Raw genomic sequence first — 27,729 nt, 5'->3', positions numbered from 1 at the left:
GCTGCCTGTGGGAGCTTGTAGCCATGTACGTGTGTGTTGGTGAACCTTCCGGAACTGCTTAGCTATGAAAGCTCTCCTTTTGACTCAATAGACCAGTCTTTCTATTTCGTTTCTAGCCCTATGGTGAAAACGTTTCTCGTTTTCCCTTCGGTGTCTGTGCTTTCTTACTTCTGTTCAGTCTTTAATGTTCCCAGTTGCAACTTGACTTCTGATACTAAAGTACTGAAATCCACTTTTCATGCTATTTTCAGCATCAGAAACACCTAAAAGATTGTAGGGAAAAGGCCATCTGTTTAGTTACAGGGAACAGATACTGCAGATAACTGTGGGCTGGGGCTAGTACCGTGTAGTTCAGCATTACCAAAGTCTGGCCATACAGCAAATACCTGGCTTTGGAAACGAGACCGGCTGTCTCTTCTGTGGGTTAGGTTGTAGATATTCTAAACAAAAACTGACATCACTGGCTATAAGAAATACATGGAAATCTAAATATTATTAGAGCTTATCTGTAACGTGCTTTAGTATGTGTGAGGAAATAGGGGAGATACTATTTTTGAGTGGTGGCTCATTTAGATTGCTTTTCTGACCACGTGAGACTTCCTAATTGTCACAATCCTGGGCAATCATTTGTTAAGAAAAGCCTTCTATTTTTATTTACCTTTAAAAATGCTGCTGTGCTGATGCATTCCATGCCAGAACACCTGAGAAGCTTCCTCTAGGACGTAAGTCTTTTGGTCTCTGATTCTTTTGAGAACTGCCAAAACAATAAAACCACAAGTATCAGTTCTCCTGTTTTATTCCAGGCACAGACTGGAATTCATCTGGACAGGTTACATGACCACATGCGATGCCATCAGTGATTTGTTAGTCCTGAGCTCCATCCAGATCTTATTTTAACTTGCATAAAGTTCTTCTCTGGGTAATGATTAACATTTATTCTATCGCGGATCATTATGAATGCACTTGGTGTAAGGGAGGAAGATCCACTTGACTCTTACCGAGTCATCTTTTGATGTCCAGGTTATTCTTTTTCAAGCTGCCGAGGCTTGTACATGCAGAGGTATCACTCATCCCAGCTTTTCATCTGCTGTTCGCTGCTCAGATTTCTGGGTTATACTTTCTCCTGGAAAGAACATGTTCCTACATGTAATTGAGGAAGCTTAGTCCTGGAAAAAAAAATATTATAAGAAATTGCACAGAAGGATATTTTATTTTCTTTGGATCTAGCACAGACAAGACCCTTCACTAAAGACTGCAGTGTAATTGCAAAGTTGTTTGTGACTAAAAGGTTTGCTGGAGAAACTAACAATACTGTATGTACTATATATTTTGCTGTACACTTGCTATAACCAGTCATTGTCAACATAATTTAAATCTGTAATGCTGTTAGTCTACAAAGAACTCACAACTCTGCTCAATTTGTCTCTTGTGTCTCTTCTGGCACCTTCTGGGCAGGGCTGCCATTGTATTTTGGCATCTTTCATTGTTTCCGTAGCTGCCCAGTCTGTTTCTGCCATATACAAAACTTGAGTTTGTTCATTTTATGAATACCAGGCATAAGTTTTCAGAATGTTTGAAAAGTCTTTGCAAATGGAACAAGCTCTTGGTCAAAATCGTGCCCTCAGGATAAATCTCAATTTGTGCTGCCTGCCAGAATAGTAATGTAACCTAGAGCACGGGTTTGCAAGCTAACCCCGAAGTCCCCAAAGTCTTGGCAGGTGATCGTCACAAGTGCATTTGCACTAGCAATTATTTTTGTTTTGTATTCATATTCAAAAGCCAATTAGAACTTTGCTACAGCAGTAGTTAGAAGCAAAGTCAGCAAAGCTTTTGTGTTCATAGTGTTCTATTAGTGTTCATAGTTGTTGGTCTTTGCTTAATCTGTCTAAATAAAAACGGAGCATCCTTTCATATTCTTTCTTTGCCAACAGCTGCCTATGAAGTTTTTACAGTCCCTTGTCTTATTTATTCCATTCTAGTATGTCTACAATTAAATTCAGCTCTTACAGTAAACCTGTTGTGTAAGACACGAGCATTTTGCATTTAGCTGCTGCATAATTTTGTTCTGAGGTTTTATGGTCAGGGACTGTATGTACCATCAGCATGTTTTTAACTGCTTCTGCATTAGAAAATATTTCAGCTGTGAATGTAAACTAACTTATTTGTAAGCATTTTTATACAAAGTGTCACTGCTATGCAACTAGTGCTGAATCTCCTGCTTTACATTATTTACCATAGTACTTTAATTGTCATTAGCTAGAAATTTTAATCTTTAATTTAGGTACTGCTTCCATTCTGATTTTTGCAATTTTCTGTTACGTTCTCCAGGTTCACAGTTGAACAGGAAATTGATCTGAAAGATGTCTTGAGAGGTCTTGGAATTACAGAACTGTTCAGCCGTAGTGCTGACCTCACTGCGATGTCGGGTAAGAGGTTCTTGTTTTGTCTTCCAAGATATAAGAGGAAGTACTAAAATCATCCGCCTGAAGATAACCGATAAACTCTACAGAATGTTGTTTTGATTCTTAAATAAAAACAACAAAAAAACTGTTAGCAAGTTCTTGATCCCTTGGGATTTGGGGATGATGTATGAGTACTTCCACTGTAGGAGCAGCTGGGGCAGGGGAGCAATCCATCAGGGTGGGAAGGGGTATTTTGACCTGGGAAAGTTCATTCGGGGTGTTTTACAATTGGGTCTTACCGGAAATTTAGAGAGTTCAATACTATGCAAGAAGCAGATCCACGTTAAAGCAATATTTGTCTTCAGTGCCTTGATGGCAGATGGGGTTCATGCACCCCAGGGGTTGTCATCTTTCATCTCCAGAGGCTATTTGTTCATGGCAGTAAGAGCTTTTAGTTCTTGTACAATTAGTCATCTCCCCAGATACCTTCTGTATAGGAGCAGCACAGGAAAGAAAGTTCTGAGATAAACAAATGTATGCTGCTTGTCTATTTCAGTATGTTGTCAAGACTATTTTCAGAAGTTGAAATATCCAATGCATGTAAAAAGAAAAAACAAAAAAAACAGGTGGACAGGAGATATTTATGCATTTAATACCTTCTAAAAGGAATGGAAGTGTTTTAAAAAAAAAAAAGGTAATTGAGTGATCTTCATCTAAAGTTTCTTCCTTTGTTTGTAAGAAAAGTAGCCACACAAGCAGTACATTTAGCGTGGTCTGTCCAGACCTGAAGCGTGGCAGACCAGCTCCTTCTCTAGCTAGAAACATGTTACCAGTGTAGGATGATCATAATGGTTCCTGTAATTGATGCTTTCAGACACCTTCCCGTATGTGTTTCTGCTCTATGGGTTACTTTCTAATCAGCCAGATATTTGCTTAGCTGATGGGAAATAACTGCTCCTAATGGGCTGATCCTGGAAGCAAACACACTGGTGTGGCTTGTTCGAGGTGGTGGTAATGAAGGGGAACCTTCCTATAAAACTGACAGAAAAATGCTTAACACTTTCATCTCCTTTTCACTTTTAAGTTTGAAGTGCCATTTATAGGCTGTCATGTAGCCTATCCTGCTGTTTTGCTGATTTCACTTTTCCTGCGAAATGGTGGGAAAAGCTAGAGATAGCTCATGCGACAGCAATTTGCATAAATGAATAATGCTTCCTTAAAATCAGTTTTCTGAAGAGAAATACTTCTGATTTCTCTGTTGCCCCAAAGAAAAGTAAGCCTTACAATAACTTCTGGTCTGTGTATGGAAAAAAAATTTATTAGAAGAAAAGTACCAAGGAGAATAGAAAATGCACAGGGCAGGTTTAACTGCAAAGGCAATTCTTGGCTCTTATTTCATTTAAAATATGCCTAAATATCAGGGAATAATTCTGTAGCTGAGGTAAGCAGAAAGATTGGAACTTGCTCATGCTTTAATCCATGTGACTAATGGCTTGTTTAAAGTTTTATATTTTTTACGGTTGTGCCGTATAAAATCAAAATACCATGTTTTGCATAAGTGAATTAACTCCTCTACCATTTAAAGAGTAACTTGTTTATTAAATGTAGAGCAGCGTATAGAGAGAATTCATGAGTTTTACTATAACATTCTTACCTGTCACTTAAGAGAGCATGTGCCACCAGGTAACAAAAAGGTCTTTGATAAATTAAGAATAAGAATGTTTTCAAAATAATCCTTAATGAAAACCCTACTGTTCATGCTATAGAGATGAAATTTCAAGTAATTAAAATATAGACGATGTTCTCCATTTCTAATTTCCCCAGTGTAAAATGGGGAGGGGGAAAAAGGAAAGTAAGTCATAAAGGGAAATGTTAAAAGCTTACTTTTGCAAATACCTGAGTAATGTGTCAGTTAATAAGGAGGTTGAAGCCAGAAATTTACAAGCAGTTTGGTGTCAGCCCTCTGGAAAACTTGCCACTTCATGAAACCTTAAATGAAAATATATGAACAAAATGTTTGTCTCAACACTTTTTTAATTTGGGAAGAAAATGAGACTTTTTGAGAAATAGTTGCATTTAAAAATACTCTCCTCCCCCTCTCTTGTTGCTGTTGCCTTTGGATTGTTGTCAAGGAAAGCCTTCTGCAGTTTCAACAGCCCTAATCCTGTAATCAGATCCAGGCACAGATTGTTGACTTCAGTGAAACTCTATGTGGGTTTAGCGGATATAAATCAAATTGCAGGATTAGACTGATTTTTCAATATTTATTTTACTTTTTACACTCAATCTGAAAAATGGAAATAGCTGAGTCAGTTTTACCTTCTAGGATGTCTGGATCGTAAGCAACCAAATAAAGTATTAATCTAGATGCATGCTGTAGATGTAGCTCTTGCAGAAATTATTTGTCAATATACACAGGTGAGTAGGAGGACGTTCCTATTCAAATATCTAGTTTCATGTATTCTGACTCACTTTCAGTAAAAAAAATCTTCAACAGATTTGATTTCAATCTCTGATTTTATCAGGTGTTCAAAATAATCAAACCTGGAATTTTGGAATAAACAAATCTGGAAACAGCTTCTTGTATTTGGGGCTTTATAACTTACACAGCGTGTGATCTTGCAGCTTGAGTATCTTGGCACCTCTTAGGGCTTACCCTTGAGCTTGTTTTGGTCTTCTGTAGCAAAGTTCCCCTTCTCTTTCAAATGATTAAAATACTGTACTGTTGTATAATGCCTTAAATGGCAAATGCTTTTAACCTCAAGGTGACGTGCACTTTGGGGACCAGTGAAGTGATCTTAATGACTTACTCTCCCAATATAATGTAGCTGGAAGGGCAACATCCCAGTAAATGATTCTTCAAAGTCTTCGCTGAGGAAGGTGTCATTTTTCTGGGGCAACCTAAGCCAAAAAAGCCAATAAATATGCATGCTTAAAAATGAGACTTGCAGAGCAACCAGTTGGCAACTCTGAGTAGGAGTTTGCAAGCATATGGAGTGTAGTGACAAATGAAATGAGATGCTAACAGAGTCATGTACATTAGAAGTAAGCCTCCTACACATTAATGGGTATCTAGGCTAGGGCCCTGCAGAAAGCTCACCCTGGTACCAAATCCCCACGGGGCTTTTCTGAGATGATAGAGGTCAAATCACATCTATGGAGATCTGAATTCAAAGAAGGTACTAGAGAAAAATGACATGATAGTAGATACTCAGGTAAGCCCCACCTCTTCCACAGTTGAAATCGTAAGGGAAAGATATAATGTTGTATATGATGAAGTACTGCAGTCAGTGACTTGACAATCACAGAGTACAGCAAGGAGGGATGTCTGAATACCAGGTGACAACATTATCCTCCCATATGGAAACAGACTCGCTTCAGGGAGAGATAAATGAGAGGGATGAGGTGGTGGCAATATAAAGCAAATAGTCTAGAGAAGGTAAACTGGATGTGGAATTGCTATTTTCACCATCCAAGGACAAAGATATCCATTGGAGTGAAAGACAAGAAATTGAAACCAAATAAAGTGCCTCTCTTATGGAAAACTTAACCACGGAGATCTTTGGATATAGTTTGAGGTCATGAAATTGATAGAATTAAAAACAAAACCATGATTGAAATGGGTGATTAGGATAAGTGTCAAAGTCTTTGTCTAATAAGCATAAATATTTATTTGGGTTTAGGATAAGCTCTGAAACAGCATTTTTCTCCAGAGGTTGCAGAGTTTGTTTTGTACTGGTATTTGTTGTATATAGCTTAAGTGCTCAATAGAGCATCGAAATGGTCTCGAGCAAGGGTAGCAGAATGCAGCCGTCTGGAATGAAGAAATGGGCAGAACTGACCAACGCACTTACCAGGATTCCTGTTAACTGACGTGTACAAAGTCAGTGCACACAATGCAAGGCGTGCAATAGGAATTAGATTTACAGGTGTCTGTCACCCTCTTTTGCCTGGCGTATCTGTCCATTATCACTTCCGTAATGTTCTTGCACATCCAGGGCTTGTGCTAAAACGGTTTTGGGAAACTTTGGTCTTAATGCATTTGTAAGAATGGAAGCTTTAGAGGATGGCTGTTAAGCACCTGATCCGAGCGTTCAGCTATTTTTACAGGTAGCACTCAGGGCTTGGAAGTGTTGGTGTTGGAATATAAGCACAGCTTTCAGGTGGTGTTTCTGTTAACAGAAATGGGTTAGGTAGAGTTAGAGACAAATGCTGGGGAGGGGATTGTGCTTAGTTTTCAAGATAATTGGATGCTGCATGTCCCATGTTTTAGAGCAGCAATGGAAATCTTATCCTAGCTCTCAACATTACTGGAGGCTTGGATCTGATGCCTAGAATTTCTAATATTTAGCAATCTAGTGTGTTTTACTAGATACAGTCTCAAAGGGAATCATCTGGGGCTTTTGATGGTGAGTTTTGAGTTAAGCAGCTGAACTATGAGGTCTGGTTCACTCTTATGTATGTAGCAGTAGTGAGACCTGTCCAGGAGAGATTTTAAACTATTGTCTCTTGCGGTTTTGGTTTGTGTTAGTATTACGGCTGCTGGCTGCAGCTGTGCAAGCCAAAAAAAATGAATAACAATTAGAAGAAGGTAGTCCCAGTCTTTCCCCTCTTACTCAGCCTTCAGCTCGAGTTCTGGCATTGAAGGATCAGAAATGCAAAATGGCATCGCTGTCTCACTGGGGTGGTTAGATTAGATTTTCATGGCTGTGTAACTCCCTGTTGAGAAAGCTTTTATTCCTTTCCTAACTGCCAGTTGTGCTCTGTCATTACTGTGCGTTTTATGCAGGTACAATAAATGTATATCTAATCCTCATTATGTCGTACTGATGAAACTTAGTCAAACTGATTAAATGGTGTAATGTATTGCTTCCTGCAAGGTGCTGACTATTTCAATAGGTCTGATCACTTAGACACGAAAGAAAAGTAATGAAACACCCACTGACTTAAGCAGGAGTAGGCTTGGACCTGAATTAAAATACTGGGAAAGAAGGATGGAAAACAAGACTTAAAAAAAAAATCAGTTTTGTGGTGATTTTTATTGCAGTAAATAAATTTAAAAGAAACTGAAGATTTATAATGGCAAGAAAGAAAATACCTGTTTTTTTCCCCCAGACAAAGTCTTTCTCTATACTTATTTGCATTATAGTGTCATAAGCCCTTTCCCCAGTAATTACATTCAAAATCTTGAGTGCAAGGATTGTCTTTTACTCTGGTATGTTGGTGCTCTAGGTAGTGCCATGCTATTCTAATACGTAAAGGGTAGAAGAGCACTACAGTCTTGAGCAAGGTAAAGGGTGCTGTTAAAGGCATCGGCAGAAGATATTGTAATGCACGTCCCATGTACAACGTTCTTATCCTTCCCTGCTTGGTATAAAGGGTGGATAATAGTGCTAGGGTTTGGGGCTGTGTTTTTTCCTAAATGCTTCGTTTTTATTGAGCTGCTTGAAATATATTTCTTTTTCCTCTCCAGATAACAAAGAACTTTACCTGGCAAAGGCGTTTCACAAGGCTTTCCTAGAAGTTAATGAGGAAGGATCAGAAGCTGCTGCTGCCTCAGGTACCTGAGTGAAAAACAGAACAAATTCAAATGCTGAGTTATTCTGTGTTAATTAATATTTTAAAACTGACTTGCTGGAAAGCCAGGAAAGCTAAATAGCTTGTAGCATGGATACAGAGCACAGCAACTATATTCCTCATCAAAACAGAAATTTGGAAATAAGCGTTAGCGTTTTCTGAACATGGTGTGTTTCACAAAGTTTGGAGCATCCTGTGGAAAACCTTCAATATTTTGCTTATGAGTGTTGGGGGGGGGGGGGGGGGGGGGGTCAGACTGCAGTTTGTATCTTCATGGAACTTGAGCATTGATAAACATTCATAAATTTTGATCTGCTAATTGAGAATGGTTGAAAGCATTTGATCTAGAGTAGTTAGGAGCTGAGAGTTGTTGCAGTTGCATTTGAAGCTCATTTACAGAGAAGTGAGATGGGGGAAAAAAAGCTCTCCAGTATTACTGTTAGAAGGCCAGGTTGTTAGTTTACCTGAAAATAAGTTCCATTTTGTATCATTATCTGGTTTCTAATTGCCGCAACTTGTACCTTTCTTTGAGGAAGGAAAAAATGACTGACTTGCTGATGAATATTAGAAACTGTTCTGGATTGTAACATTAATATGGACAGGGATTACTGTTATGCATGAGTCTTCATTGTCAGTGCAGTGAAACTGTAAAAATAAATGAAACACTGGGAGATAATGCCCTGGAGAAATCCATGCATCACCAAATAAAAATAATGAAGAGCAAAATTCTGCCTGACTCCCACTTAATTTTACCCTCAACCTTTGCATTGTTTAAAGATTCAAGTGAAGCTAAAAGCTGCAAGATCAGCCCGTTTAGTTTTATTCTCTATAGCTGTTAAGGGTTACCTTTTCCTATCAAAGGCAGGCTAGAAGCTGTTTAAAAGAGGTCAGTAGTGCTGTCTAACATAATGCATTTTCTTTCTACAAGTAAGCAGGTTTCATAATTTCTCTTAAGGTTCTGCATCTCTAAATTATAAGCTGTTCCCTCAGCCTGGGAAATTGTACCACTCCATTCTTAACATTTCTTAAAGCACAAATAGGCATGCAGTTATTCTGGAGGTCATTTTCGTTTTGGTTAGATTGTGCAATTTCTTGGTGACATTCAGTGCCGGCGGTGTGGTACTTCAGTGTCTGCTCATCAGCCTTATGAGTGTCTTTCATGAAGAGCAGGAGAAAATGTGCAGTGATACTTCAGTTGACTATGTCCTTTCTCCTTTAGGAATGATTGCAATTAGCAGAATGGCAGTGCTGTATCCCCAAGTCATAGTTGATCATCCTTTCTTCTTTTTGGTCAGGAACAGAAGAACAGGTGAGATTTTTCACTCTTCTACATCCTTCACCAGTGTATCACCAGAGGTACAAAAGAAAATGACGTATTTTGATCAACAAATTGTCCTTGTATTACAAATTTTCCTCAATTTGTATTGGAATTCCTAACATTGAAAGACCGAGAGTCCTTCTATGTCCACTTCATGTTTCTCCAAATACAAAACTGAAATTTGATATAATCATGAAAAATACTCGATTCAGTGATTAAAAGCCCCAGGGAATAAAAATTCACCATTTTTATCAGAATGCAATGTTACTGCCCTGAATAACCATAATCACTGTATTCCATAAGAGCTTCGCTGTGGGAAGAGCTGTGTTCCTAGTACTGAGTGTTTTACATAATGGACATATATTACAGCTATGAATAATTCTGTTGTGCTCTTGAAATGGTCTGTGGCAGGCAAGAGATGAGAACAGCGTTCACTAGCAAAATGGGCAATGATTAAGTTAATTCCTTAGTTTCATATTTGTAAGTTGTCTTAATGATGTGGTTGTGGCTTGGTGTCAAAATGTTACTGTGCAGCCACGGACTGTCAGATGGATCTGTGTGCCAGTGCCTTACCTGCTCTGCAAGCAAGCCAGGGAACTCTGTAATGGTTACTCTTATTCACAAGAATATCCGAAGTGTTTGTGATTGACTCCTGTTTTTAAAAATTGTGGACCAGACAGTCTAGAACTCAGTATCAGTAATTCACCGTTGTATAACGTCAGCATTTCCTTTTAGTTCTAACATCTTTCCTTCCCCTCTCTTTTTCCCTTTTCCAGGTACTGTGTTATTCATGGGGAGGGTAATGCACCCTGAAGCAATGAATACGAGTGGCCATGACTTTGAAGAGCTTTAACTACTGCCAGCTACCAAAACGAGGAAAAAAGCACATGAAGTTTGAAGTTAATGTATTTAAGGTTTGCCGTGTTTTCCCCCAAGATACTGTTTTAAATGCTTTCAGATCTGTGTGCAAGTCAGTTTCCAGAGGAAAGTTCACAGTATTAAAATAATGGTTCCGTTTGTCATTGTGATTGCTGTGTCCTTAAAATAAAACTGTGTACATGTCAACAACTCTTTCTTGTTCTAGTGAATTGTAAAGCAACAAACTTGCAAATCCATAAATCCTAAATTTTTCACAGTCCAAAGACTGACTGGATCAATGAGATAGGAGCAGAATGTGTGCAGCTCTGAATAATCAAATGGCAAACCTTGATGATAACTTACAGTTGAAGAACTACATCTGGAAAAATGTAATCTCTTCTTGTAATAGTAAACAGACTGCGGTATGCTGTCTCATCAAAGTTAATGGGAAAAAATTAAGCCTAATGGATTCTATCTAAGATAACTGTGGTTGACTTTGTGTGTGAACTCCCACATGTGATTCTACAATGTTGCTTTTATGAATGCTCCTGCATGCGATTCTGCGATTCACCTTCCATAAATGTTGATGCCAATAAAATTTGATCGCATGAATATTTGAACCTAGTCAGTAGAGAATAGCTATGTATGTGACTGAAGTAAAAATAGGTGAATAGTCATGTCATTTGTGTGAACACATTTTTTTCCACAAAAGTAGTTGTTCTACTTTAACCTGAGCTTTACAGTATCTCACTTCAGTGATCTAGAATGATCTTTCTTAAAGTTAAATACTTATTTTCTTAATTTTAAGTGTATAAAGATGTCTAAAGATGTTCAGTTCATGAATGTCTAAAGGAACAGCGTAATCCTTTTTGTTCCCTAACTTTTTATTGAGGACAAACTGTCAGAGGAGAATGACACGTACCACAAGTAAATGTTAGCCTGGAATTAGCTGCTGTTTCCATTTGCAAGAAGTACCAGCGATCACTAGGCAGGCATGTAATTATTTCTTCCCTTATTGCACAAAATACGAGATGAACAGAAGTTATTAAAAAGGTGAAAGAATAAGAGAAAAAGGAGGAGCTCTCGAAACAGATCATAAATACAGACTTGTAGATAAGTGGGGTTTTCAGACAATAGAAGTTTTATTTTGAATTCTATGGGAACAAATGCACAGTGGCTGAATTTAACTTACGGGCCTCTCAGGCATGCATTCAGTTCAGAACAGCATAGGTACTGCTCACAAAGTTACTCATGCAAGGAGAACTTCCCAAGGTTGGCACATGGGTCACATTTTTATCCTGCTGGTGCAAATCCTGCAGGTTAGGCTGCAAAGTGATGCGTGCGCTCCATGGAGGCTGGGTGGGCTGCCTTGGAGGGTGTTTGAGCACATACCACGTCCTGCCTCCTTGGACTGTTTCATTCTATTGCAAAGAGGAAAAATGAAGCAAAAAATGAAGCTCCTGCTTCTTCTGCAGTGTTCTGCTGTTTGGTGTAGCCCTTAGTGTCTTATAGTCTAGACTTGATAAGAAATTTTTTGTATTGAAATTTAGACAAATTATAATCTTAGTTCTATATAGTTAAAAATGTTATACCTAGAAGCATTCCTTCTCCCTCCTAAGAAAGAGAAGGCTAATTTTACCAAGGTGTAGAACTAGCCTCAATGCGCTTAAATCCAGTTCCTTTGACGCTGTTACAGAAGGGCTGGATCTTCATGTTTACATGATTTCATGGAAACCACCTAATGTCTGTAAAAGTAACCCCACATGCTAAAGATCTCCTGTGTTTTTAACCTCAGCGGGAGCCTGAGTTTTATGCTGTTACATTTTTTCAGGCTAAAATTTGAGGTGCTCACTGAAGTGGAAAGACATGAGAAAGATAACTCAATGAAGTTTATTCCCAGTGCAGTGAAAGATCTTTCTGACCAATTCTGTGGTTTTTTTGCATTAGTTCCTTGCAGTGTAGATGCTCCTTACCAAGGGAAGGACTTTGAAGATAGACATGAATGAAAGCTATGGAGTTATAGAAGGACAACTGCCAGACAGAAGTATTTATAGAGGATATCAGGCAAGTGCACAGACTTCCCTAGCAGTTAGACCAACCATAGGTACTGAGAGGAATGATGCACCTCATGTGCTAAGTCTGATTCTGAGAATTGTCTCAGTGGGTATTTTGGAAAGCAAGCAGAAAACAGAGGTGCAAGCACTAGCTGTTTCACTTGATACTCACCTAGTCCTTACAGATGCAAAATAGCCATTTTATGTTTCTTGAAAATTGAGAATTATCTGGTTTTCAGTAATAAGAGTGGGTTTATCACTAAATTATGCACAATTGTTAGTTGTACACCACAACGAGAGCAGGTCACAAACAATACAGTTTTTCAGTAGTAATATCTTAAGTATTGTTACCAGTTTACTGAGGTATATGAATACTATTACATTGTGGTTTTAATCTAGATTTTGTATATTCTTTTCAAAGATGCTATTGCTTCTGAGATGAAACTAGCAAAATACTTTGTCTTTCTGTTTTTATGGTAAGGGGAATTCCACAATAGTATTTCATATGTTGAGTTTAGGTGTGTGGTCTTCTTAAAAAAATAAATTTGTATTTTGTGTTGGGGGCTATATCAGAAAATAAATTACTGAAACTTCTATAGTTGTGCTGTGTAAGTGACCCATGATGTGAGTGTCTACTGAGATCCTTCTGCAAAACGTGGAGTTTAAGCACAAGGTGTGGTTCCCTAATGTCATTGTCATCTGTCCTCCTTGCATACATTTACTGGAGTCCAGCTGGAAATGTTTTTCAGAGCTTCAGTTCAAGAGACTATTTTTCCTGCTAGTCCTTTTAGTAGTGGGGCTGTGACCTGAGACTGACTGACTTAACTGATAAGATCCCACATTTAAATGACCTTGAGCAGCAAACAGTATTTCTGGATTAGTTCTTCATTCAAACAAAACTTGTCATGTTCTATATATTAAAATGTTAATATATTGCTGTTCCAAGCACTAATTTTCACTGTCTCACTACACTCTTGATTGAAGTAATTGTTGAATGTTTAAAAAAAAAACAACCACCAAACACAACCACCGCTCCCCAGGTGCACAGAAGAGACTGAATGGTTATTGAAAATGGCAAAGCAAGTTGTTGCTTAATACAGTCACATCTGTACTTAACTGGGGGCTAGACTGACTTTTTTTGAAAGCCACTCGGTTTCTGGCTGTGGTTTTCTATTAGATGCTAAGCGCTTTTCATTTGCTGTAGTCTCAAAGTCTGTAGTTAAATTACAGTAAGGATCATGGCTTGCATTTTGCACTTGATTCACCCCACTGCAGTCTTACAGCAAATGCAGAAGTATAAAACTGGACTTACAAGGTACTGAGAGAAGTACGTGATATTACTCGAATGAGATCTTTGTGCTGTACAGGCAACAGCAAAAGATTTGGTCAAAGCTTTTGTGGCTAATTTTTCAATGATGGACAGGAGAAACCACAAGATGTCACTCTATCCTAAGAAGCCAAGAAGTACTTTCTCATAGGGCAGTAATCCTAGGGGAATGTTGGAAAGCTGAATACATCCTGAATGAGGTTCAAGTATACGTAGGTCTTGGTAAAATCAATGGGTTGTGTTTGAGAGTGTAATTAGCCACTGCCTGAGATTAATGATTGGAAGAAAAAACAACTTAGAAGCTTTTGTCTGATTCTTGATAAAGGATTGCTAGATAAAATCCATTCTTCATAGGGGTGTTTTTGTCCTGTTCATAGTCTGGATGATAAACGTTTTTCAACCCATTTTGATGAACCACAAGAGAGCTGTACTGTGCTTACTTCCGAGCCTTAAGTGCTACAATAGGAGACATTTCCTTAACTATGGAATTTTCTTAACTAGAGGAATGGCAGGGTTGAAGTCATTGATGCACTGATCCTACTATTCTGTTGTTTTCATTTGCTTACCTCTGTTATTTCCCCTTTCCTTTGCTGCCTTGTGAACAGTCACTAGAATTTCCATGTGAGCAGATTCCCAGTGTATTCTCCCCTTGTACAATGAAATTGCACCAGTGTAAGGAGGTATCCTCTCTTCCTGGGGAGGAAGCAATATTTTCCCTACAAGGATTTTCTAAAAAAGAATGCTAAGCATACTCCAAAAGCTATGTTTACAAGCTAATTCTCAAGTTGTTTCCGTCCATTTTAATGAACGATCTTTGCATTTGTCCCCACTGTGGGAAATGGAAATAGATTTTATTAAAAGCACAGTGCCAAGGAGAAGGAAAACCATACCTTAGTAATTCAGCTAGTACCAGCAAGAAGTGAATTCACTTCCCCCATGAACTCTGCATCTACTGATGTGGTTGATGAGGAATTGTAGAGTATTTTAGCTTGTGAAACTGTCTGCATTCCCCGAGCATTTTGGATCAAGCTGCAGTAGTTACAAGGGTCCAGACAAAATGAAAACTGTTTGCTTACTGGGGACCTTTAGTAGTTGGTTCAATAGTTAGTCTTCGGCTTCCAGCTGGCATTGGTTAAGGGATATAAAACAAAGTTACACATGGAAAACCATTTGCAATACCCAAACACAGCAGTACTATGTAACTTGTGAACAACACTGTGTATGTTACCCCCAGCTACTGGGGCTTCTCAAGTGACATTCTCTATATAGGACTGCTCTTAAAACCACACTGATGTCAACATTTTTTTCATTTCACAGCAGTAATTAGAAGTTGTGGACCAATTGTTTGAGGCATTAGTCAAACAAAACAAAATAGAGACATGAGTCCTATAACAAAATGCATTTTAAATTGCAGTTCATAGACAACAGGTCATTACAATAGTCAAGGCTGTAAGGCTAGTGAGGGATAGCAAACTTACTCACAGCCACTCTGGCAGGTAGGTAAATGGAGAAAGGCAGTAAAGATAAATGTGTTATCCAAGCAATAGGTGACACACTCACTATTTTAGAAATTGTTTAGACTTTTTCAAAGCACTTTACAAATGCAGCCTCAAAATTCTGTTAATGACTGTGTCTGGAAGTCGGGCAGCTAATCATTCAAACATAGAAGCATAACAAAGCTCAAGATGTTGGCAGCTGTTGCTAAAAAGTATGGTATGCAAAAGTTTTCACAATACTGTCCACTCTCCACTGTGATAAAATAGTCTGAAAGATTTTTTCTTAAGGATGTGTTTGCAGTGTTGTGTTCTGGAAGCTAATCTGGCAGATAGTAGTAAAGTTCTAGGTCTACGAGGACCTGGCTGAGGAAAAAGCTTGAAATAATTCCTGCAGCTGGGGAATTTAGCCTGAGTTGCCTGAGTTTTTATCTTTGCAGCCACACTGAATCTTAGCATAAACGACTTTTCAGATCTGACCAGTGCTTTGCTGGTGAGAAGTTGTTTTACCATCTAGCTCTCATAAACACGCATCTTCTGCTCCTTATGGAAGAAGCATCTTTTGGACAAACTGAAGGAAAAATGGTTTTGTATTTGTGTAGAAGTGCTTTTAAGTAAAGAAGAAAAAATATACAAATAAAATCTGGTTTGTATCTAAATCACATTTTACATGCTTTCGTTAGGGGATTGGAATTGGCCATGGAAAAATCCTGTTTTTTCTTTCAAAAGTATTTGTTTAGATGGGCTTCAACCATTCATTCAACTACTCTAATGCTACCAAATGCACTTAAATCCAATCGTAGTTCAACATTTTTATTTTATTTGCATGTATTTGTTCAGATTAATGTTTTAAAACCAAGTTACTTGCAACAACAGAATGCTTACGAGTGGTAACTGTATGATATCATTGCCTGAACAGAATGAAAGAAGTATGCCAAAACATGCTAAGAAATACAAGATATCATAGTCCATCTTTCCCTGAGACATGTAAGGATCATGGGCTAGACAATGCCAGGTGTTACCAGTCACCAACAATCCTATACAAGAAGTCTCTTTGAGGCTTTTTTTGTATGCTTTGTAAATAGCATATTTCTAAAAGTAACATTGAGAAAGCTGCTCTAGTATGACAAAAATTAATAGAATTTCTCAGGTTCATTACAAGAGAAATATTGGTCTGAAAAATTCATTAGGTCTTCTGGGAAATGTTCTCTTTGGGTCAAGCTGCAGCTTGGAATTAGCAGAGTGCGGGGATGGTTCATCCTGCAGGAGCAGGACTGCCTAAAACTCTTCTGCCAGCTCTGAACCAAGGATACATCCTAATCAGCTGAGCTGCTGTTAAAAACCTCAGTGAAATTTACAGGTTAAAGAGGCCATTTCTAATGTTGTTCCCACCAGCTTTGCATATGTCCCTCCATTTTTCCTCTACAGAATTTTCACCTTGGTCTAATGAAAACAAGAATTGTAAACAGTGTTAGAGTTTATAAGCTCAGTTCAGAGTTTTTGAACAGGAATTACTTGTCAGTCGTTGCAATATTTTAGTGCTATAGTGCTACAGTTATGCAAGCAGAACAGGCCAATCTTGATTATTTAATTAATTTATTTTCCAGTTTCCCTCCATCTGTAATGTATATATATCTATGGAACAAAGTGTTCTGCAGAAGTGATGCGTTGATTAGTGACCTTCTGAATTGTGATACATGTTGGACAGAGAGCTTGGAACCATGAGTAAAATAGCCTTGTATCGAGCACTTTCAAAAGCTGAGGACGTTACCAGCTTTCCCCTTCACTGTGATCATTACAACAAGGTAGGTAAAACAATCCCAAGGGGCAATGTACAGTTACCTCTGAGCAGAAATTAAGGAACGTCTAGTTCCGTGATGTTAATTATTTAAATCAAGTAAGCAATCATGTAGTGTCCAAAACAAAGAAAAAAACGTCATAAAAAGCTAATTTAAACAAAGCCATCTGGAGATCCAAATCCCTCTGTAGTCCATAAAAAAAAAAAATTGCCAAGTTTCAGTTTGGGACCGTGTGCAGTTTTCTGTCAGGCTATGCCCTGATGTATGAGTACAGAGAACCAGGTGGGAAGTGACATAGCTCTGCTTTTGGATGATTAGTAAGAACATGACTTTTGCCCAATTATTACAAATATGACTTCAGGCCACATACCTGAAAATGCAAAATGGACTCTAATCAGTGTTTCTACAAAAAAAAAACAATCAAGACTATAAGCATGAAAGTTTTAGAATCTATAAAAGTATAATTTGGTGCAAATACTGTTGTTATTATTATGCTATTATAATAAGTAATCAAAACCTAACCTAAGTATATTTACATGAAACCATAAGATAATACAGCACAAAATAGTGAAACTATCCTGTGCTTCTTGGGTTAGAGGTTGGAGGACTTCTTTTTGGTGCAGGGTGCATGTAACAGAATAAAAATAGGTTGTTTGCCTCTCCTCCTTTCTCGTTAACTGTTCAGGGAGCCTAACTTAGCTAGATGCCTTTCCTTGGGTCCCTGAAATTAAATGAGATAAATTCAGGCCTCTTGGGACTCTTGGCAGTGCGTTCTTGTTGCTACAGCCATTGCACAGAGAATTCACAAGCGAACTATAAGTAGAAAAATGAAGGCAAAGGATGCTGGCGAAATAAAGGGCTATCAGTGCTTATGTTGGGCAGTGGCAAAGCTCGCCAGCCACCCAGCCACTCTCAGTGCAGAGAGCCCTAAAGAGGAGTCGTGACCCTCATTTGAGGAGCTGGCAGAAATCACTCCTTCATATGCTGTCTGTGTATTATTTTGCATGTATTTTCTGGATACAGCAACTTGTTGGTAGATTTATTGGCAGTGCACTGAGAAGTAGCTTTAGGACAAGTTAATTTGGGCTCTCTTGGCCTTGACAACACCTGCTTAAAATATGATTCCTTCTATGAATGACAAGAATACAGAGATTATATTATGATAGTTCCCTGACAAGTGACTTCAAAAAACAACATAGAAGGCTATTTTTCAGAAGGGCCATTAACCATCTGGCAGCCCATTTTCCACCCTCCTTCATTGTAAGCATAATAATATGAACAGCATTCAAGAACAAGACAGATCAAAGTCTGCTGTTTCCACGGAAGACGCATCCTGGCAACTCTATAAACAAAGGTTTTCAAGTGGGAAACATGTTTTACCTTTACTTTTCCTTCAGTGCTGTAAGGCCAGCTTATTCTTTAGATTTTCTGTACGAAACATATTTTTTTTAAATGAAAGATGGAGTTTATTTTGCGTGTGTGTTCATGTACAACACGTGCAACGTGGGGCTGGCCCTCCTTTTGGCTCTCCCTTGGGTCCAGTGCCTGTGATCGCCAGAGAGAGGACCCGACTGAATGTGACACGGTCTAGTGGTTTGCATGCCTGCCTTTCCTTCCGATGGAGGGCGAGGAGCAGGGGGTGGTGGTGTGCACCGTACAGCTTTGCTCCAATACGGGGCAAATGCGGCTGGATGCTCCAGGGAACACGCGGGACCCAGCCCCGTTCCCTGACCCACCTGCTTTGTAGCCCAGGTGATTCGTCCCACAGAAAGCACTGCCAGCACAGAGAATACAACCCCCATGCTGAGTGACCAACAGGTTAGGTTGGTGTAATGCCCTGGGGGCTAGAAAGGAAGAACCTTCCTGGTTTGGCACTTGGGTTAAGATCCCTGCCCTTTTAAACTCCCGTGATGTCTTTCTAAGGCTGAAAATGGGAACAAAGCGATGCTGTAAATTGCAGGTCCTAAAACAAGAGGGAGACTGATGCGCAGGTACCCACTGTGTCCTGAGCTACCGTCCGCAATCACTGAATCACCGTGCTGGCCCAAAGTGTCAGTGGATTTATGTGGTAGGGAAATTCAGTGCAGGATCAAAGCATTTGAAAACAAGTCAACAAATATGAAGCATTTGAGAGCAGCAGCTGATGTTCCCCCAGAGATCTAACGTGATTTCTGTAATCATAAAGAAATATTTAATTTTGTTTGCTTAAACCAAGCAGTGTTTTGCTGTGAGCATTAATCATCTGGTGTCACACAATGGCACGCTGACTGTCACACATTGAATCACATCTCCTGCAGCACTGTTACGAATATTCTGGATGTACTCCACAGCTGTAGAAAGAAGTGCTTCATGCCTTGCTAGCTATAGAGCAAACACACTCTTGCTGCTTCATTTTGTATTCAGAAGCTCTACAAAACAGGAAAGGCAGCATGCAAAATGAGGAGGAATGCTATTGAAGCTCAGCTGCTGATCTTTCACAATTTCACTGCAAAAACTCAGGGGTCTGAATGGATAAAAAATTACAAGTAGCAGTAGAAACGATAAGCTACCGTAATCAACAGAATTACACCTAGTCACATTTTTTAATAAGATTTTTTTTGCCTGAAAATGTAACAACTCCACATAACGTTTCCTGCTGAAGGCAGGGCCCCTTCCCCCGGTGCAAGTCAAGGAGAAAAGAAATTTCGTGTTTTCCGAGTGCTGGAATACAGCACGGAACTGGCAGAGCAAGGCGAAGTGGAGATTCGGTGTCCTGTAACACCAGCACTTGGGCAGAAAGGCAGCGTTAGGTGGAGTAAGCGGAAAGTACCCTATTCAACTGGAGGTGCTTTAAGGTCTTCTTGTCATTTGAACGAACACACGAGTCAAGAATGCCTTCTCTACAAAGTCAGTAGAGCTGTTTTGGATTTGATAATTATGTCTGTGTTTTGTGAATGCGAAATGCTTGTTACTCAGAGTCCCCCATTTGGTGAGGCCAGCACTCCCACCTGCATAGCAGCAGGTACAAATACCCAGCTGAGGGACAAAGCGATGGAAAATCAGTCCAAGGAACTCTTAACTTCCCCCTGTACTGCCGAAGCAGTGGAGTGCAGCGGTGTCTCCCCAGTGCCAGAGAACGGTGATGTAGCCCTCAGGACGTGCATATTCTCCTTTCTTCCCAAGTTTCTTGTGCCTTTGTGAAGTCTTTATGACCATGTGATACGGCAAATGCATTCTCTGACTTCAACCAGAAACACATTTTCATTACGTTTCATCTCTTTTGGCAGGGCGTGCCAGTTTCTAGCTACAATGTGTCTTTGTCCTTCCTATAAAATAAGCACTGAAGGGAAATAATGCTCTTTCTGCTTGCTTGTAACACCAGGCTGCCATTTTTTTCAAACTGAAAGCAATTGGGAGCAAATTACTCGGATTTCCTGAGAAAAGTTGCATGAACAATACATCTTCAATAAAAATAGATGGCACTTCACTCTTCGCCATGATTGTAGGAGGCCCTGCTTTCTGTTTTCAGCTAGAAAACATCTTTATTATGCTTGCAGACAGTGAATAATAACAAGACTTTCATTTGAACTACTTTTTTTTTTTCTTGGCAATAAGACTTGTGGAAAGAACAGGGATAAAAAAAATCAGAGATGTCAGGAAACAAGTTCTGCCTGTAAATACACATTCATAGGTCTCAGTTCCATCATTGGTTGCAGTGGAGGCAGCTGTCTGTGAATTTTAAACAACCAAATTATGTTCGTCATTCAGCTGCATTGCTTCGCGTGCTTTCCTGTTTTTTCAGTCCTTTCTTCGCATATGTAGAGCTCGGTGGTTTTTATGGTCTTGTCCCAGCAACAGGGTAACATTAATCAGAACTGTAGCTCAGGAGAACATCCTGTATCACCGAAACTAGAGCAAGAAGGGATTGCTCTTTGAAAGAGAGTAGGTATTCGTTAAAGCACTTTTTGTGCTAAAATTCAGTGATCTTCTATGAAATTGTTATCTGTATAAGAGTACTTATACTCTGTTCCCCTGCCTGTCCCTGCACATTTATTAAATATGTGTATGCAGATGTGCGTAAATGTGCACACTTAAATGTATATGCACTTCTACGGTTACACTTACCTATAAGTACACATATAAAATGGGTTGGCTGTGCAGGTGGCATCCTGTGTATTGTGTGTACATGCACCCACCTACACGTATCCAGTATATGAATGAAACAGATGTACATGTAAGGCAAAAATGTACTGGGGAGAAAGGAAGGGAAAGGTGCAAAGTATTTCAGACAAAAGGAAAGGCTGCGCAATATAAAGAATTTGAGAACTGCTGGCATTGATAATGCCAGACCGAATGAGTCAAATGTATTATGAGTAGTTTTCCTGTTCCATATTTAAAAAGATTATGCCTATTTATCCTAAATACCTAACATATGACAACTTTGTAAAGCCAGCTTATTAAAGGCGTGCTGTGGTGACTCCTAAGTATTCCCATATTTGCAAGATGTGAGTTTCAGGAAGGCAGGATTTTGATATATGACGTGAAACAATTTTTTCCCTATAATTCAGGTAATCAGTTCTCCCCCTTCCCCCCCAAAAAAGAAACATAACTCTTTAGCAATTGTCAGCAGTTACATAAATAAATACAACAGTTTATGGAAATTCAGTAGCATCTGCAATGATGGAAGTTAGACAGGAGAATAACCAGAGATGCTGCTTCAAATGGCAGAGTACAAAAGGAAGCTTAGAAGACTGCAACAGGAAATTATTTATCAAAATTAATTTAGAATGATTTTCGTATGATTAAAATTACCTCATGAAACTTATGTTCAATAAATTAGGAAGCGCTTAATGAGCATTGTATTCCACTGGGGATTATTAACAATTAAAATATGAAAAGGTGAAACATGAGATTCATAACAGAGACGTGGATGGAGACAGTGAGACTGTCCTGCTCTTATCAGAGTTTTCATCTCTTGGTGGCTTCATCAACTGTCTGACTTTATTCATTTTGGCAGCTTTGGATAAGATGTTTCAATTTTTGAGAATAGACAGAAATAGCATTTGGACAAGTCAGGACTGACAGAAAGCTCATTAAAATGGATGGCAGTTTGCCTATCAATTTCAATGAGCTCTAAACCATGACCTCCCTAGAAGAATGCTTGGTTCATTCTCGTGAAAAATCTGTCAGATATCTGGCAGATACCATCTACTTATTTATTTATTTATTTTCTTCTGTAGGCACATGGAAGTTTGACTCTGCTCCAATTGAAGGCAGTGGCCTTACTCTTAAGGACTAAAAGGTTAAGCGTAAGTTTAAGTGCATCTGTGGATGAGGGATGCAATAACTGTGCAATATGAAAAGCTGTGTTTTAAGGTGAAAGGGGAAATATACCTTATCTAAGTGAGACTTCTAATGGGAGAAATCATTATTGCACTTCAATGAACAGGAGTGCTGCATGCCACTGACTTTGGATATAATTTTGTTTTCCCTTTCACATACCCACAGATAAGTTGCCAGCTACAAGAGAAGGCAAGTTATGCCCATTCTATTTTTTAGGAAATGTATATTTTCTGTAAAGAAAAGAAACTTTTGAGAAAAAAAAATCTCAAATCATTACTTATACGTGTTCTTTCTGTAGTGTCAGAAAAAGTCTACTTCATCCAGAATTTTTGACTGACGTTTTATTAGTAAAGGCAAATTTGATAGTGTCTCCTAAACCAAATAAAAATGCCATTCTTCATTCCATAAATATCTCTTTCTGTGACTTGAGCCAAAGACCATAAAATCAATGGAAAGACTCAATCCTCAGTGCCAGATATTGTCGTTAGGCCTTGCAAGCCCTTTGTTTTTCCAGAAGGGAGGACCAAGTTTCAGTAGTGTTGCTTGGTTACAGCCCCAGCAACCCCCCTGAAACTCTTGGCTTTATAACACCTTGGAAAACCAGACATACGTAGTTTTCTCTTCAGTTATTTATGCAGTTAGTTGTTGATTCCTTTTTGTCTGGTAACCCTGATGAACTGCTGCGCTACCTCTGCTCTTCTCCTGTCCAAGGCTTTATTCTGCTGTACTTGGCTTTTCCCTGTAAACTCTCTCCAAGTCCTACCACTGGGAGTGAAACATTTTACTGGAATCCTGAATGGGCAGGACAAAAAGAAATTTGTTGCCTAGGAAACCCGACAAAATAACTGGATAGTTTATGCAAGAATGCCTGCTTATGTGCTGGAGCACAGATGAGCATATATGCGTTTAATATTCAGTTCCTTTCCTAGTGCTTCCTCTGAGTATCCATTCAGATTATGCCAATTAAATATTCGAAGAAATTCTCCCTAACTAAGTCATCCAGCATGATTACTATAGATTCCTGGTTTTATCAAAAATTAACTTTCTACTATAGATAAATGTCATCAGATTTTTAGATCTGATTGTACTGGTGTCATCAACCTAACGGTCTGAAAACACCAACAGGTATCAAGCTAACACTAAGTAAGAAACTTCCATAAAGAACATGAAATAAAATCAACAAACTGATTTTTACAAACTGCTGTATTCCCACATCACAAAAACATAATGAAGAACTGTCAGTTAACTATTCTTTAAAGATTATTAACACAATGTCAGATCTGAAAATCTCAGCAGTTTAAGTGCATAGGCTTTAAAGGCAGATTGCTCGTCTGGTCTGATTTTAATGAAGCCAGTCTCTGTGAATCATGTATGAATGCTGACCCTATTCACATTAACAGATTTTTTGCTGTTGACTGCCACAGCGCCAGGATTTCATGGTCTGAGTATTTCAGTTATTATGAAAGGGGGAAGGATAATATTATTGCCTTTCTCCTACTCTTTGTCTGTCTGCTCTGTTCAATTAAACTCTCTGGAGCAAACTCTCTTTAGTGCCTTTCTGTGGTGCCCAGAACAACAGGGCATCTTGTGGCCTACAGCAGCCGTGATAATTTGAGTTGTTGCTGTCATTAGTCAGGTCTCAGGATGAGGCGGATTCCGCACAGTTCATACATATTTCAGGAGAGCACCAGCTGGATCTGTAGGACATGCAGGGAAGCATCTGATCAGTCGCATGTGGGTGGGAGGGACACGTGGCTGAGAAGGCTGCTCACTGTGTATTTGCCCCACTCAGCCACTTCGAAAACAAAATTATTATCAGAATTGGACAAAGAGGGAGAAGCTATTGCTTTCTTGCAGGGTTGTGGTTATGCTGCTGAATTTCTAGGCAGAAGCACATTTTTATGGGCAGGTTGTACGGATGTGAAAAAGAGTGTTTACAATGGAAATGCTGCCACCACCTTAAATATGTCATTTCACTGAAGTAGCACATAGGAAATTTTTCATATGCTTTATGAGGAAAGTATTTGCCATAGAAGATCTGAAGCCCATTAGGCTGTGATGTGGACTAATATGATGTGGACTTTCATTTAATACAGAGAAGAAAAATATTAAGTAAGAAGCCCCCAGATTACCATCTTGTTTAATTTAAAAATGAAATATTAATTTTTATTCTGAGCAGGTAGAGAAAAGATGTGCTTATGTGACCTGATGAGACTCTTCATACCCCATTCTCTGCCCACCCTGTAGTTAACACTGTACAACCTGAAGTTTTAGTGAAACCTGAGTGGAATAGCTATTTTATTAAATTTCAGATAATGAACTGATGAGTCAACATTTGGGGCCACAAATACCTTTGTATATTGTATATCTTGTATTTTACTGGCAAAATAAAATTTGCCAGTAAAATTTCTAACAGAATGTTTTGGAGACTTCAAGCACTCTTCGTGAAAGTATGAGCCTTTATATGTAAAAATCTATTTTAATGACCAGCCTTTATAATGACCAAGAAGAAGAGAAAAGGGAATTCTGAAGGAAAGGGAGGACAGGGAATAGTTTTTCTGTGAAGAAAATGAAAGGTCGGAAGGCAGAACCGTAGAAGTTCATGACTATGTTATTTCCAGTTGAGTATCCCTGGGCAGAGGAGTTTACTATGTAATTTTTTTCACATTGATCCTAATCCATTTATCCCCTCTTCTTTCAGTATGAAGGCAAGGCTCAAGTGAGGAAGGAGCTATGCCTGCAATGTGGGAGCTGCACTTGCAGATCAATAGGGCATGATTGACTGCTCTATTATAACCTTATACAGCACAACATCAAAACTTGGTTCCCGTAACTACTGTTGGAGTTTAAAAGCCACCTGTAAACTTCAGCAGAGACTAGTCAATGTCCATAACAATACTGAGCTGCTGCAATTCCATCAGTGGCATGCTGCCAGCAGCTCCACTCTGTCTGAGTGAACCAAATGAGCATACCACCGAACCCATTTTAAAGTGGATAGCTTCACTACACATTCACAAGACCTATAGCTTTAAACTTGAAAGAAAAATATAATATAAAAATAGACACAAAACTGACCTGTCAGTTTCCACCAAGTTCCTTGTTTTCATTCTCAGATGCAAACTCGAAGAAGGTAGCCTGGAAGGTTGGGTATAAAATGGCTGAGTATGCTTAAGTGGTGCAAAGACATTCAGCAGAGCAGAGAGATGCTCATAAAGGTCCTCAATGAACATTACTTAAAATATCAGACTCTACAAGCATCTATTTTGTTTTCATCCCAAGTTCTTGGATTACTTAACAAGCTGTTTAACAGACGTTAGTGAAGGAGGGGATGTTTTAAGCAAAGGCAAGCTGAACTTCAAATGAGCAAAACGGTGAAAGAAGTCAGAAACGTGCAGTCAGGGAGACTGATCGGGGTGACCACGTGTCTGGCAGCAGGTATCACCCACCTACCTGCAGCCACCTCAGGGAAGGACGGACAGCTCACCGGTACCAGCTACACCAGCAGAGGGATTTGCTTGATGCAATTAAGGGATCGGTGACAATTGCTCCTAACGCCGCTGCGTTGCGAGGTGACAGGGTTGTCCTGGAGACTCTGAATCCATACAGCCCTGGCCAGGATCCTGGCGGGTCACTTCTCTTCCGAGGATGTCGAACCTCCTCTCTGTGCAGGGGAAAAGATGGGAAGATAAGCGTGAGCTGTAGACAAATGGCCTTCTGCACGATGAGAGGATTTCATGCAGCAGCAAGACATGTCTGAAAGGTAGGAGGGTGAAAGAAGAGAAGTACCTGCAGTCATTGCACAGCTGGCTTGACATGCTTTGACAACAAAGATAGTGTTACAGGATCGAGTGTCTTTTTAAAATGTGCCAACCTGTATTGCTGATGGAGATTGTTGCACAGTGAAAACAGGAAAAAATGGTTTTGTTTTGTTTTTTCTTGGTGTCATTGGCTTGGTGTCATTACTGGAAGACAGAAGGTGTCTCAACAAAGGTGTATGATTTATTATAAAGATGTGCAACAGGCACGTTGAGGTGTGGAATTTGTATTTTGGCAAGTTAGATCCATGAAGAGCTGCACGGAATACTAGTTAATATACTAGGAATGTATAATTATGTCAATAAGAACTAATTATGTTAATTATGTCTTTTGGGGGGGTAACTTCATGATGCGTAAAGCAAGATAATTGATGATTGAGTTAGCAGCGAGGATGCATTGGATTCGTAACTTACAGGTGTGTTTGTTACTAAATTATGCTCAGATGAACTGCTTCAGAATGCGAGATAACGTCTCATAAAACCCCTATAAAAATAATTGAAGGGCAATAGAGCATGAAAACACTACGTCCAAGTCCTCTACTCTTCTAAGTTCAGAGGGTTCTCATAATAAACCTTCGCATACAAGCAACACCTGCTACATAGCAGTAAATTGTGTGCATTTTGAACAAAGCACAGCCTGAATTCCGAGTTTCCTGCCTTTTAAATACCTTTACAAATTGCATTTTTGTAAGTTAACCCTGCAGTTCATTTCTGTTGATCAGCTTTGGCTGAGACAACATAAATAACTGGGTGTTTGCATCATGCAGGCAAACAGCTAGCTATTTGTGCGAGTAGTTTGGACAGATCCACAACCAGCTCTGTCAGAGCCTATGCGAACCCAGTGGCTCTTATCTGGATATAAGAACTCTTCACTCTGGGAGGGTTTATCACCTTTTTTTTTTCTTTTTTTTTTGTTTTCTTAAAGATGATCTTAAAATTCAGCAGATTTTAATCCCTTAGAGTGATCCATGTTTTCCACTTGTATAGTTGTAGGACTAAAAGGTCTCGAAGCACTCTGCTGTTAAGTAGCAATCTGAGCAGGCTTGCACTGAAGCCTGACGCCCTCCATCACACGTGCTCTCTGCTTTGAGTGGAGGTGAAGCCGTAGCAGTCACCAGAGCAATTCCCACTCTGCATGTCCCCAAGAGACAGAATAAGCAGCCCTACTTCTTTTGTATCAAGGGCATTTCAGATTTAAATGGAAAGTAGGCATGGTTCAGTGAAAGCTAGGCCTGCTTGGAGCCGCTGAGTCCTGGGAAGCAGCTGGGGATAGCGCTCCTGGAGGCTAGGCCAGACCCCGCAACTGCTCAACACACCAGGACAAAAGCCTTCCAAATCCCAATTGCAAGTGTTTGCTTATAGCCCACCTTGTCTCGACTGCTCATCTGCCGAGCTTGCCATTTACTGTTTTTCACGAGGCAAAGCTGAACATGCGCTCCAGCGTCTAAAATGTTTCCGTATCAAGGCTGCCAGTTGTGTCAGGAGAAAAGTCTTTTGACCGACAGCCTTTTCTTAAAGGCCAAATGCCTAAAATAATACACAGGAGGGATATTTTTCACACAGAATATCTATTTCACTGGTATAGCTTCAGAAGTAGCACACCCATAGCTCATCAAAGCGTTTCATGGGCTTTTAATGTATTCTACCCTTAAAGTCAGCTGGACTCAAATGTACTCCCATTGCTGTGAGAAAATTCACAATGTTTTATTGCCTATGAAAATTTTGCTAAGATTTCAGTGTGAGGAGAGGCAGACCCATTTCACT

At 39.3% G+C, this 27,729-nt stretch overlaps 2 protein-coding genes and 1 long non-coding RNA gene across 6 annotated transcripts in view; 2 read left to right on the top strand and 1 right to left on the bottom strand.

The window, feature by feature from the left end:
- The window catches only part of LOC106031968 (neuroserpin), a 46,426-nt gene extending 33,623 nt beyond the window's left edge, over window positions 1-12,803 (top strand). The window contains exons 6-9 of the mRNA XM_048059376.2: window positions 2,329-2,426; window positions 7,876-7,962; window positions 9,199-9,288; window positions 10,074-12,803. Of these exons, the coding sequence (XP_047915333.1) occupies window positions 2,329-2,426; window positions 7,876-7,962; window positions 9,199-9,288; window positions 10,074-10,150 (352 nt within the window). The 3' untranslated portion in view covers window positions 10,151-12,803. The remainder of the gene's footprint in view (window positions 1-2,328; window positions 2,427-7,875; window positions 7,963-9,198; window positions 9,289-10,073) is intronic.
- A 232-nt stretch (window positions 12,804-13,035) lies between these two features.
- Window positions 13,036-27,729, top strand: part of LOC125179626 (centriolin-like) — a 28,199-nt gene continuing 13,505 nt past the window's right edge. For 2 of the 4 annotated variants that reach the window (XR_010833611.1, XM_067002518.1), the window contains exons 1-2: window positions 13,036-16,834; window positions 22,048-22,109. Coding sequence is in view for 2 of the 4 variants with exons in the window: in XM_067002518.1 (XP_066858619.1) it covers window positions 16,727-16,834; window positions 22,048-22,109 (170 nt within the window). In the remaining 2 variants the exon portion in view is untranslated. Of the gene's footprint in view, window positions 16,835-22,047; window positions 22,110-24,851; window positions 25,911-27,729 lie in introns of all 4 variants that reach the window. The other 2 variants (XM_067002519.1, XM_067002520.1) reach the window with 1 other exon arrangement.
- Window positions 22,303-25,734, bottom strand: LOC106031972 (uncharacterized). The gene is made up of 3 exons (XR_001204564.3): window positions 25,601-25,734; window positions 25,226-25,285; window positions 22,303-23,847 (listed from the first exon to the last, which is right to left on the bottom strand). It is a non-coding gene; the product is annotated as an uncharacterized lncRNA (long non-coding RNA).

This window comes from Anser cygnoides, chromosome 9 (assembly GCF_040182565.1).
Source record: "Anser cygnoides isolate HZ-2024a breed goose chromosome 9, Taihu_goose_T2T_genome, whole genome shotgun sequence".
In the NCBI taxonomy this organism is placed as follows: Eukaryota; Metazoa; Chordata; class Aves; order Anseriformes; family Anatidae; genus Anser; species Anser cygnoides.
This window is presented reverse-complemented; position numbering and strand designations above follow the sequence as displayed.